Source organism: Mastacembelus armatus, chromosome 23 (assembly GCF_900324485.2).
Source record: "Mastacembelus armatus chromosome 23, fMasArm1.2, whole genome shotgun sequence".
Taxonomy (NCBI): domain Eukaryota; kingdom Metazoa; phylum Chordata; class Actinopteri; order Synbranchiformes; family Mastacembelidae; genus Mastacembelus; species Mastacembelus armatus.
The window spans coordinates 5,673,626-5,687,593 of NC_046655.1; the positions used below are offsets into that span (position 1 = coordinate 5,673,626).

The 13,968-nt window shown below is 39.1% G+C and overlaps 1 protein-coding gene across 1 annotated transcript in view; it reads left to right on the plus strand.

The window, feature by feature from the left end:
- Window positions 1-13,968, plus strand: part of LOC113142154 (copine-8) — a 63,769-nt gene that overhangs the window by 29,567 nt on the left and 20,234 nt on the right. Inside the window, exons 7-11 of the mRNA XM_026326997.1 lie at window positions 8,138-8,201; window positions 8,535-8,638; window positions 9,382-9,486; window positions 12,055-12,096; window positions 13,275-13,350. Of these exons, the coding sequence (XP_026182782.1) occupies window positions 8,138-8,201; window positions 8,535-8,638; window positions 9,382-9,486; window positions 12,055-12,096; window positions 13,275-13,350 (391 nt within the window). The remainder of the gene's footprint in view (window positions 1-8,137; window positions 8,202-8,534; window positions 8,639-9,381; window positions 9,487-12,054; window positions 12,097-13,274; window positions 13,351-13,968) is intronic.

Here is a 13,968-nt window from a genome sequence, read left to right on the forward strand (position 1 = left end):
GCTGAGAAACAGCATATACCTTCAGCACTATAGCTGCTAATGAACATACTCCCACGCAAACTGTTCCCACACCCTTCAGAGTTTTCATTACACGTACAAACACAGAGGCTCATTACATTGATGGTGTTTATCAGGCTTGTTAGGCAGCCTGTCCGCTGCAGGGACTCCAGCAGATTTTATATCTGCATCTCTGTGTGCGTACACATGTGCTTCCTTGTGCATTTCAGTCCACCAAGGTGTGAGCCTAATTATACTTCTACATTTGTTTTTAGTTTTTATTGTGCAAGCCATCAGTGCTGCAGCATGCACAAGTTGTCAAAGTGATCTCAGTGCCCAAAAAGTTTAACGAAAATGATGACAACTAAGAAGAAGCAGCACAAATGTAGATTTATTTATCACCTTTAGAAATTCATACAAGACCCCATAATGGATATCTTTGTCCAACAAAGACTGAGTATCAGCTCAGTAATATAACACAAATCACATATAAACATCTGTCAGAATGACCTACAGTTTAAATACTGTATAACACTTGAATAAGACAGAAATGGGGCATTTTTCCTATGGAAAACATGATTCAGCCTCTTAACTTATTTACTTTTCATTCGTCATCCACAGAGAATAGATACATTCAATTAAACCATAAGGAAACTTGAGAGAATGTTGTTAATGACATTTAACACCATTACATTAACACACAACCTCAAAAGTTGCTTCTCATGCAAACTTACAAGCAACAGAGTGTAACATGCAGGGATGCATGCATCTTAGTTAGATATGATGTTGGGTACAGAGCTGTTCTGTCAAACATGCCAAAAACTAATGTAGACATAATGGTCAGTTAGTGTATTAACTTGCACTGTGTTATACATGAATTAAAATGTCATTATTATTATTATTATTAACAGATAATTAATATTATCTGTTTTCATCCAAGTCAGCAGCAAAACCAGCTTCATTAAAAGCACCAATTTGGATGCATCATTATCTACTTTCATCCATGGTGTTGCTCTTTTACCCTCCTCTGTTTCACGTATTTTCTCCCTCGCACAGTTAAAGCCCACTTGGCTTGCATTCAATTATGCCTTTTTAATCCAATTTGCTTCTTCATTTGAAGCCTTGATGAGCCTTCAGATCTAAAAAGGGGGAGAATAACAGCCAAGCTGGCATCCCTTCACTGAGCACTGTCAACAACCTGGCATCCTGGGTGTGCGTGTTTGTGTGTTTTTCCGTGTGTGCGTGATACTATTCCTCTCCGTTTCAAAGTAACGCTGTCATCCACTTGAGCTGCAATTGCCATGGTGATTGCACTGGCAGGTTTCCGACTCAGGGTGAGGGAGAGCGAGCACCTGCCTGTGCGTGCGTGTGTGTGTGCACACGCTTATATGTGCACCATGGAGGCCTCCAAAGTGCAAAGTGATGTTGTCAGCGCTGAAAGTGCTACTTAAGAAGCCCCTTCCCTCCACTCCACTCTTCATCATCCACACACACTCACACACACACACACACAGTACACGCAGATACACAAACAGATGCCAGCCTTACTTGTTGTATGTTAAGAATGCATGCAGTTTAAAACAATAAATATTACCAACAGCACCATCTTTCCACAGATACTTGAAAAAGTTCAGTCTTAGAGTTTTCTTTTTAATTATGTCACCTCTTTCTACTACGAAGGGTCTTTTTGAGATGAGAAATCATGTGGACCAACACAACATGAAAAGGTTTCGCACTTATTTAAATATAAAATCTATTCTTGTTAGTCTCAACCAAGTTAATTCCTTTTCTAATTTTAATTGTATGTGTAACAGGACTCAGAAGGTAAACAAATGGTTAGATCTTCACTGCTGCTCAGCTCTACAAAGTCTGTACAGTCAAAGTACTGTGGTACTGGTTAAAGCTTAGTCTTGGAATAGGACAGTATTTGGTCTGGACTGAGGCTTCTCGTTTTGGTCTGGGTTGGTGTTAACACCCCTGTTGGTATTTGTGTCCACAAGGACTGGGCAGTAACACGTTATTGCCTGTAGCTTTATTATGTAGCAAATTGCGGATGTCCAAATTAGATTTTTGAACTGTTAATTGCACTTAGCTAAAACTAAACACCAAATATTTATTATTTTATATTATCATAAAAGTATGAATTTACGGTGAACACAGCCTTAATGTGCACTTGTTCCTGGGAGGCAATCTCTGAAAAAGGTTGTTTATTTTCCTTGTGAACCACTTGAAACTAGATCCCAAATTTCCCCACTGACCATGGTCATATATTGTATATATATATTTTATATTTGCTTTTTCTAGCTCTGCAGTGACTTAGTTCCAGATAGGCAGCACTGAGACTTGGTGTTAACGCTGGTCTCACAGCAAGAAGGTCCTGGGTTCAAACCCTGCAAGCTATTCTCTGTTTTTCCCGTGCTTGCATGGATCCTCTTCTGGGATGCATTGTTTGCTCTAAAATACCCTTGTGTTAAATGCGGAAGACACAAAGGAATATTCAGTTTTGGCTGTCATATTTATGGCTAAAATGATATATTATCATTTGGGGAAAAGGTTGTGTGAATTGTTTGTGGAAAATAGAGGCACTGTACTCATATTTTTGAGAAAAGTACCAGCAAACAATTCCTGCAAATGCTGCTGCTAAAGAAAGAAGTAAAAATTGATTGAAATCCATGTATTAAATTCAGATACGCCACAGGTGTCTTATGGATGGCTTGTAGACCTTTTCACAGAAGTCCTGAGTTATTTAGTGCAGAAAGAGAAATGCTGTCAACAGTGATTAGAAACAAAGGCGTGGATATGGAGGCCACAGCTGATGCAGTCCTTGTGTTGTTGAGGTTGTGTTTGTTAGACATTGTTAGACACACACCTGCGGTCTGACACGACAGGGGGGGATCTTTTAATGAATGCTAATTACAACTAATTACATTGTTCAATCAAACTCCAGTGGACATTCAGGACCGTGTGAGAGCTGTAGAGACAGAGACTGATGCAGAGTGTAAGCAGAACACAGACGAGTACACTATCCTTTACGGGAAGGCTGCCGGATGACCAGCAGTGTGTGTTTCATGTGTTTACATGTATTGTCTGATTACTCTCAGTCCAGCTGTTGTGTTGACCCGCTGCCTTCCTATAGTAAACACAGTCCATCAATAATCTACATCAATAATCTAACTAATGTTTCAGACACTACAATATAAGATACACACAATCACCACTTATTTGTTCCTTGATGTTTAATAGCCTTCTTTCATGAGAGTGCTAGCAGTGTTTTCACCTATCACAGCATGAAAAGAAATGTGCTATTTTGTTGAATTATCCCTTTAATTTGCAAAGACTATTTTGACTGCCCCCCCCCACACACAGCATGGCATCAAGCTTGGACTTTAACTTTAATTTGTTTAACCAAATCAGTAATTTTGCAAAACATGCTCCGAACCTCTGAAGTAACTTCACCAAAAGCTAAATATGAGTTTAGTGTGCAGCATGTTGAAGCAAGTAAATCCTCTGAGGGCTCCTTTTGACTTTTCAGCTCCAGGACTGCATAAACACGTCACCCTGACTCATTTGTTTGGTTCACTTTGCTCGAGATCACTCACGTTTAATGAGAACCACCTGAGACTTTTTGGCACGAGTTTGCATTTCATTACTGATAACATTTTCACTTGAGCTACTGATGCTGTTGTTCATTTTTATGATCTCATGATTATTCAGTGTTTCAGGTTGTGATGGCTCACTGTCACGTTTTACCTCTCTCTCTTCATCATCCCTGTGCTTTGCTCTCCCTGCATCTTTTTCTTTTTTTTTCCCACTCTGTGTTAATTTTAAGTGGGTACAGGGTGAGAGTGAAGTTTTGATGCACTTTGAAAGAAAACCCGAGTGGGTTACAGTTTGAGATATGAGTACGTAGACACACACCAAAGTGCATGTCTTCAAATATGCGTCTGATTGTAAGCATTTGTAAATGGAAGACAAAGATGCTCTGTCTGCCTCTGTTGTGGCATGGATTTGATGTCAGTGTTACCTTTGTGAGTTTCCTTTTAGGGGAAAGCATGAGCATTTCTGTGTTCTGTGTGTGTGCGTGTGCGTGTGTGTGTGTGTGATGGGTCATGACCAAGAAAAAATGGATTTTTCTGGGTTATAATGATAATTGATATCTCATTCAGGTATTCTCCCTTCATGAGGATTATAATGAAAATAACAGGTGTAAAGTGTGTGAATGTGTGTGTCTGCATGTGTGTGAGCATACATGTGTGTTACACTGTAGCCCAGAAATGGCCCAGACTTAATTACCAGTCTCTTGCCAGACGCTGATTGCAAATCCATGTGTCTTGATTAGAGGATTCACAGCATTTCCTCACACACACGTGCGCACGCACGCACACACACACACACACACACACACACACACACACACACACACAAGGAAAGCAATTTTCTGTGTGCAAGGATGAATTTGTATCACTTTTTCAGAACCGACCATTTTCAAGCTCTGCCTTTTTATTAAAAAACACATTAGAATCAGTTATTTTCCAGTGAAACATAGAAAAACTACAGTTAAGGACCCAATTGTTTGCCTTTTTTCACATCAGTGATTATGTTTCCTCCTTCTGACGTAGAGTAATAAATAACACTAACTCACGCTGGTGCTTGATTTCAGCAAATAACTAAAACACTCATTTCAGGACCACAATATGTTGTTGTAATATTTGGAAAGCAGTGCAGCATAATGTGAAATGCTCTTCTTATGAAGGATTTTGTCCATTGTCTTTATTGTGAGATAAATTATTCATACAGTAACTATGCAATCCTGCCGGTTTCCACTTGTCTATTAGGGCAGATGTTTCAGGCAGAATAACGAACGTCTATAAAAAAAAAAAAAGTACAGCGAGAGCTATCATTTGAGGAAATAACGAGCAGAGGAATCCCATTCGATATCCCGCCGCGGGGGACCCAGCTCGAAAGAGTTGTCATAGCGACACAGTTACCGGGTGCTTGTCTTGTGGGTGTGTGTGTCTGTCTAACCATTTCTCCCTGTTTGTTTTTGTGATGGAATGACATGACTGAGACTGAGAGGGTGACAAACAATAGGACAGAGACAGCGAGAAAGAGTTTTACAAAGTCTTTGTTGCATTTTAAAAAGTTGTAGTTGCGTCTCCTCATCTGCCGTCATAGCTATTAATGTGTGCAGAGACACACTCTAAGTTGAAAATACATGTAGAAGAGTACAAATTAAGGTCTGACACAAATTAAGCTTCACTTTTGGTTTCAGCTAGTAATGAAATGTCCCATTAGTGCTGGATCTGCTCATGTGGAAGAATAATGAATATTCTATGTAATGTGTTCAACTTGAGACAGCAGACTGTAACGTTTATTTTATTTGAAGTCTAGACTTTTTTTATTTTATTTGTCTGGAGAGTTAAAATCATGTTTTTCACATTCACTGAATGTGTTTTTAAAAGCCTTTGTTTAAAGATTATATTGCTCAGTTTCTATGATTTGGTGACGTGTCAGTTATAACCAGAGGTGGAAAAAAATACTCAGATTCTACTGAAAGCCTAACGAGGAGAACATAACATTAAAAATTTAAAAGTCACTGGAAAAGACATCATTCTTACTGACAAGACTCGTGTAGTAGTACCATAAAATAATCTGTCTCATGATGAGACACCGATGAAATGGAACTTATCTGAAATAACGTTGGGTTCAGCTCTGGAAAGGTTTGTCACCGAAATGGTCCGGACACTGAAAACCCACACCGCTCATTATTTTTAATTAGCTCTCTCATTATTGCTGTCCATTCTGCACTCTGACACACATCATGTTGTTAAGAGACATCACGTTGTGTGTCAACAACCATTTGCGTTGCTCATAATGTTTGATGCTGCCGGTGTTCATCGTATAATAGAGAGTAAAGATACTATAGGTGACCATGTGAAAGAGGCCAGTACTGAAATGTGGATATCTAGAACCAGAGAGAGCTAAATTATATTATGTAGAAAATTAAATGACGTGGGTGGAGATTAATGTGCAAGCAACACAAAGTTATTTGCCTTCACGAAAGAAGGCATTGCTGTCGCGCTAAAGCAGCTTGGTTGCACAAAGAATGTCCATATGTGCACACAGCATATGTTGATTTGATGTTTAAGTCAGGTAAATAAAGTCTGCCTCGCTTTCTGTCATTCTTTATTTTTTCCCTACCAATCTTAAGTCTCAATAACTCTTCTCAATATCTTAAACCCACTTTACACACTTAATAATGCAGATTACTTGACCTCACCTTCCTGTGCCGTGTGGAAAACAGAAGGAAATAAGAGAGAAAAGCGAGATATTCTCCTCTCTGTCTCTCTAAGGTGCTATTTTAGTTTTTCTTCTCATCCTCAGATCTCTGTCAAAAGGGTATCACTTTTGCAAGTAGAAAAGGAAAAGAAAAAGCCCTCCGCTCCTCAATGCAAAGCATCAGTTCCAGGATCTGTTTCACTTTGATAGGTCTGCCATTTGAAAAGCACTTTCTTCCCGGTTTCTCATGCTGGAGTAAAAGGAGACTTGAATTACATCCACGCAGAGGTCGTCAACCCCAATTCTGGGCTGTCTAAATTACTGCCCGAGTCGATTTCTGCCAGGTGGATCTCTCAGAGCAGAGCTCATCATGCAGCAGACCTCTTTGTCAGATTGCACAACCTCTCAAAAGTTATCTCAAATTATATTGTTCTGCTCTTCCTCCCACACATATATAGCTTCTTTTAACTACTTATTCTGGCCTGAGGATTGGACTGGGAGTAGACACGTCATTGCATTACAGTTGTACTGTCGGTACAAATTTCCGTCTTACTGCATCATGAAGTATTTTAAGCTCTGCAAATCAATTAATATATTAACTGTTGATGAAATGACTTTGCATAATAAAAAATTAATGCAACAAAATGTAACTATCCAAAAATAATAGTACTGAAAACACCATAAAGGAGATTTTAGTCATGGGTAGTCATGGTAATGTAAATGCATCAGACCAAAAAGAGAACGATTAGTGCTGTGTTTTTAGGTGTGTGTGTTTGTTTCTGTATGCAGCATAAATATGTGAGTGGACTGGAAAATATGATTGTCAGAATCTAAACAGTCTGCCCTTGTCTTTTCCCTTAATGGCCTAAAAGAAATGCTTTACTCAGTAAAATTAGTCAGATGTGTGTATGTGTGTATGAAAGGATTTACTGTAAATGATGTCACTGAGTTCACCTTCAAGGCTGCAATGTTTATTTAGAGAAAGTCTTTACACACACACACGCATCACCATTTTCCACCCTTACTACATCTGCTACGTGTGCACATCGTAATAAACGCACCACTATGGTCGCTCATGCACATCAGTTTGTCATTTAACCCTAAACCACCAACCAACAGAATGGTCCATATACAGACACCCTCATACCAGTGCACACACACACACACACACACACACACACACAATCATAAACACCTTAGGTTCCTTTAGTATCTTGGAAATGTTTTCAGGCGGCAGGAGGATGTAAAACTTTCCATGATGTTTGTTCCTAGCAGGAGACTGAACTGGGTGGTGCTACTACAGTAATGCAGCATTTCCAGTAGGTCTTTACTTTGTAATGTGCTGTCACATTTAAGGATGGTTCTCTGCTGAGTCTCAGCACAACACAAAACTTGTAATCAGCCACAAATAGTGTTAGAGGTCCCACGACTGGTTGACTGAGCTCATCTTTTCCTCCCTGGTCAGTTCATTGCAGTGTCAGTATAAAGTATCACTGAGTAAACAAACAAGGCAGAGACACTGTAGATATACATACAGTATATTCACAGATGATTACTTGGTTGTATAATGTGTGTTTTGTGTGGGACAGGACTAATTTCAGTTGAAGTTCTAAAAATGAACACATGCGGGTTCACACTTGATCATTTTTATTGATCCCTCTTCCAGCATACGGGCTGTTCTGACGTCAAGGTGTTTTTTCTCGTTAGGAAATGTAACATGTGGGCCACATTGTCAATTCAGTCTTTAACCATTAGTGCAAAGACGGGGAAGAAGGGAACATGGTACATTTAACTGTGTTGTCATGCCAGATACACTGTGATTATGATCTCTTACTCTTTTGCTGTGTTGGGTTGTTTACAGAGGCATTCCAGGGAAGAAATGCGGGACCATTATTGTGAAGGCAGAGGAGTTGAACAACTGCAGGGTGAGGATGAATATACACTTCTCATGTTTTCTCATCTGTTGCTGCCCAGTCTGTAGATAAATGGCTGACGTGACATTTAAGTGACAAAAATGATCCATTATAGCAGTGTGGGGTGTAATAGTTTAAAGTAAGTATGTTGGTGACTTAATCATCAATAATAAAAGACTTGGAATCAATGGCATCCATGTGTATTTTTCCTCTGACTGACTATATAGAGCTATGAAACCTTCAACCTCAGGGACCAATGTGTAATCTGGTCACAAACCATGAAAACATGCTCTCTATATTATTTATTATTCTGTTTCTCTGTCTTTCTATATTACTACTCGTTAGGAATCAGTAATGATGCAGTTCTGTGGGAACAAGCTGGACAAAAAAGATTTCTTCGGCAAGTCTGACCCCTTTCTGGTCTTCTACAGGAGCAACGAGGATGGCACGTGAGTTCCTTTCTTCACACTCCTTCCCTCTTAGCTTTCCGAATTTTTCATTTGATTTAGTCTATCCCCTCATCCAAAGGAAATTGGTTTTATTGATTTACATCAAATCAAGCGCCATGCTGCTTGTTTAAGCATGTGTGTGAATTACAGGTGGAGATGGTTGTGCCTAAATGTGTGCTGTGTGTTGTGCATGGAAGCAGGAGCCATTGAACAACTGCGGTGCTCTAGTGTACATATTGATTGTGTGTGTGTGTGTGTGTGTGTGTGTGTGTGTGTGTGTGTGTGTGTGTGTGTGTGTGTGTGTGTGTGTGTGTGTGTGTGTGTGTGTGTGTGTGTGTGTGTGTGTGTGTGTGTGTGTGTACGTGTGTTCGATCCAGCGCTGTGGGCTCTCTTTTCCATCCTGCAGTGTGTGACAAGTAAGATAAGACCTTGTGTGCAGAGGGTGGAAATACCAAGTCCACCTACTAGCTGAGGGACTAATGAAATTACCTTTGTGTGTGTGTGTGTGTGTGTGTGTGTGAGGGTGTGTGTGTGTGTGTGTGTGTGTGTGTCAGGTCAGCGGTATAGCTGCTGGCCCACCACTTTTACTTTCAGTGAGCAAAAAGTCAGTAGAAAGTCTCTTAAATTGTCTTATCCCCTCTCATATATGCATAACATAAGATGAATCTAAGCTTTTCTCTCTCATTGAACTCCCATTGCTCCTCTCTGTTCTCACTCATTGCCCTTATTGTCTCTCTCTGCAGCTTTACCATCTGCCACAAGACAGAGGTGGTGAAGAACACACTGAACCCAGTGTGGCAGGCTTTTAAGATCCCTGTTCGAGCGCTTTGCAATGGTGATTACGACAGGTAAGTGTGATTCCCATTTTAGATACTAGATATTATGAAAACCTAAGTAGAAAGTCATCATCTGAAATCATCCAGGGGAGTTATTTTAGTATCGGAAGTATTGAAAATGTTATGCTAGGTAAGATGGGCAACTCTGATTTTACAGTGAGTGTTTCTGCAGTATCTAATGGCCTCTTCAGCTGAATAACACAGTGGCTTCCTAGAACTACACATACAACAGTATTATATTGTATATAGAGGTGATTAGGGTTAACTGTTCCACCCAACTATTACTGACTTCATGTTATAAAAGTCATCTTTGTTTAAGTAAACCTGGTAACAAATTACGTTTTTAATATGAAAAGCCCAAATAACTGTAGTTTTTAAGGAGATACTCAACAGATGGAAGCAAATTAGACTTAAAATAGCTGTTGATGGAGGCGCAGGTATATATGCAACTTGATCTGTCTGAAGGCATTAGATGACAGCAAGTCTCCAATGATTTGATAACTGATCTGATATAAAACCATGCTTGGGAAATTTGAGAATATGAAGCTTGGAGACGCCCAGTAGGTCAGACCTGTTCCAGAGCTGATGGTGGATCATCTGCCTTAGTGTCTCTGCCTCTGTCCATGGTGCTGATCCTGGAGCTGCCTGGGCTGCAGCATCTGTCAATGCTGCTTGTTGTTATTGATTTTTTTTGATGGACTGCTAACTCTACAGAAGGCAGTCTTTATGGATCATGGAATTACATTTATCTAGTTTTACAAGAGAGATAATAAATTCTGCTTTTTTGCCTCTTGCTATATCAGGCTTTAGACTGGTCCCTTTATTTGTCTTATTTTTGGTAACAATTCATTTGAACAATACAGAATTTCATAATAATTTACCAAAAAAGCAGCTTTAATGTAAAGAACTATGAAAGAACTATTTAGCACATTCAAGGACTAAACATCTCTTTAGGCCACGTTAGCATTTAATTGGAATTCTCCTGACCCATTAACAATGTGCTTTTCAGCATTGTCTCTTAAAATAGATTATATATCTTCATTTCCTATCTTTCATTTCAGCATTTTCAGCTGTTTATATTATTATGTACTTACTTACAGAAATTACGTCTTGTGGAGGACACAAGGTTTACTTTACATCCCAGGGGATGACCAAATCTGAGTGAGAAAACGTCATGTGTTCATTTCCTGTGTGGACAGCAGCTGCGTAGTGACAAAAGGCACAAAGCAGCAGATAATATGGTTTAGCTGAGCTAAGCTAGCAGACAGCAACATTGATCTGACGCTTGGTCCAGTAAGCTTATTAAAGGATTTGAGTCACACAGTATTTTATCAGTGGGAAACTCGGACAGTGTACTGGACATACAGTACACACACTCACACACACACACAGTGACTCTGCAGCCTGGGAGAAGAGATAAGGATGAGTTCTAGCTGGCAAACAATAGAGAACCGTGTGTCTTTCTGCTCATAGGTGCTCTGATGGGCCTGTGTTCACACAAACACACACACACACAACACACACATGCAGTGGCTGTAAAATTAACCATTGAAATCATTGTTAATTTCCTCACAAAGCAGATTGACAGGATGTGATAGCACCAGTTTAATGAGACACACACCCATAAACACGTACATACATATACGTACACACATACATCCCCAGTCAGTGCCAGTCAACCCATTTCCACTCCTCCATTACTGTCTGCTTTCCTCCAATGTGCATCTGGCTCTCTAAGCAGCTCTAAGTTCTTGTAATGATGGTTTTGCATTTCCACTTCCCCTCATACTGAAACATGAGGACGATGGGAAAGTGCAGTTTTGGCTGAAGTTTCAAAGATTTACCGCTAGTTTTTAGAAAGCTGTCCAAGCAAAGTCATACACAATTTATAATATTCTCCTCTCTGCTTACAAACCTTTACACATTAATACTTGAGAGTTAAAAAAAACTAAATTAATTGGTTCATTTCTGTAACATTGTTAAATGTTTATTTCAGTTTTTTAGTCTTCTCTTCACCCTTGCCCACCACTCTCTTTATGCTTGTCTCTTTATTCATCATGGTGCCTTTTCCTTTCTGTTTTGATTCAGTGTCTGCTCTATAATCCTCTAGCTTCACCCCTCTCCTCTATGTATTGCTCCTGCTTTTGTCAGAGAAATTACTCTTCTGTTGAAGATATTGGTAGATAGGGTGGTAGCGCAGCATATCTGCTTCATGCAGACTATTTAGTTTTTTTTTTTTTCATTTTCTTATAAGCCATAATGGGATGCAGAAATAGATGTATTTGGAGACAGTGACAGGCTGACAGTGTGTTAGAATAAAGATAAGCAGCAGAATGGATGTGTGTTTCCTAAAGGCTCCATGACAACAATGACGGAAGAAATGAGCATAATTCTGATCATGGGTTAGGTGCAATGTCTGTGTATATTTTATAATGTCACAAATAGAAAAGAGCAGTGTTGATCTTTGAATGTGATAGAAGTAATAATAGTTCTGGAAAAGTACAAATCTTTTTTCTTTCTTTTATTGTAAATATCCAGCATTTTTATTTTAAAGAATTTAACTTGATCTTCTCCCAACAGAACAATCAAGATTGAGGTGTACGACTGGGACAGAGATGGCAGGTAAATCGTTCTATTTATCCGTATGGTATTTTTGTAATAACACAAATTGCAAACACTTTGAAATTACAGTCTGAAAATAAATAATCATAATAATTTTTCAGTGCAGTTATTATCTACTTTGCGACTAGCGATCCAGTATTTTTTTGCAGTGCTTTGTCTGATGCATGATTGGACAAATAACCTTTTTGTCTGGTTCCTCACCTCTGCTGTTTGTTACTTTACTTTTGGTGAATGAAAGAATCTTAAAACTGCTTTGAGCTGGATAATGTCACTTCACAAAGCACACACATCCATTCATTTGACAGAGGCCACTGCACTGATTTAGTTCTGAGCTGATACCAAGTTATGTCAGGGCCAGAAGACCATTGTATAGATTGTGGTATGTTTTATTATTTACAGTGAGGATTTATAAGGTTAGGGCTATTATTGGTTGTAAGGGTCATGAACATTAGGGCTCATCTGTCATCCATGGATCACCTCATAGCTAATAATCACTGATAAATAGACAGCAATTCCTTATTAATCCTCATCTGGATCTCATTGATATCCAACTCATGTTACATGATCAGTAGTGGTATGTGATCGGCATGTAGAGGGAGCTAAGGTCGGGGACGTCACAGATTGACTGTTTAATGAGGAGTCTGGACTCTGGACTCTGACAGCCAGAGAGGAGGAGGAGGAGGAGAAGAAGGAGGAGGGCATTTGTCAAGCCATAGTTTAACAGAGAGTTATTTCTCCATTCTTTAAACTTTGCAATTTATTTAATGTCAGTCTCAATCTGATAGAGGGAACACTAATATTTTTCAGCGGTACTGAGAAAGCTGTTGAGTTGAACTCAGCTTAAGTGTAATCATTTCCATCTGTATGGAAATGTCTAATTTGGCTTTCACCATGGTGTTCTTATGTTAATACTCACTAACATCTAATTTTATCACCATCTCTTTCACTTTCACTCTTTCACAGTTTTTTGGGAGGCAGTTCAGTTTGCTTTTAAAACTCATAATACACAGTATGAAGACAAAATGTCAGCTATTTCTTCCAGTTTGCTGGTACAGTGTTCTTTTGAGTTTTCACGTCACATGTTGTGATTGTTACTATGTACTGTCTTAAATGATGAAGTGGAAATAAATATATTCCTCCTGTTGTGGTTCCATCTGTCTCCTCATATCTCTCTGTAGTCATGACTTTATCGGAGAGTTCAGCACCAGCTACAGAGAATTATCCAGAGGGCAGAGCCAGTTCAACGTGTATGAGGTCAGTGTTTTTCATTTCAAATCTACAAATCTGGGAGGGGGAATAATGCTTTACTCATTATGTTACTCATCTAGAACAGCTTTAGAGGGTGTGAAGTGAAAGATACTTCCTATTAAATGTTTTTGAAATTATTTAACTTAGCATTCCTCTAACTTTGTTTTAAAAAATTGTGATAAATTCAACAAAACCAGAAATAGTTTTTTCTTATTTCATGCATTCTTGTCCTTGTTAAAACTAGCCACCTACATTACCCACAATGCAACCACAAATGGTTTGGTTGGAAATTTGATTTTGTTTTACTAGTAGGAGCGAGGGTAGCCTCAAGCAGAGGTGATGATCTAATTACATATTCACTAATTAAGTTTAATCTTCAGCACTATTCATGCCAACCTAAATCTCAAAACCCAATGAAACATATATAAAATTTGTGAAACTATATAACTTTATCAAATTTTGCAACTACCATGGCGCAGAGCCCATGTTCATCTCACTGCACATCTTATCTCTTTCACTTCCACTCTCACACACCCTGACAGTTGTGACGGATCAATGGCTGATCTTCTCCCAGGAAGAGTTAATGCTTCTTGATTAACAGGGAACCAGACTGAGGACAACACA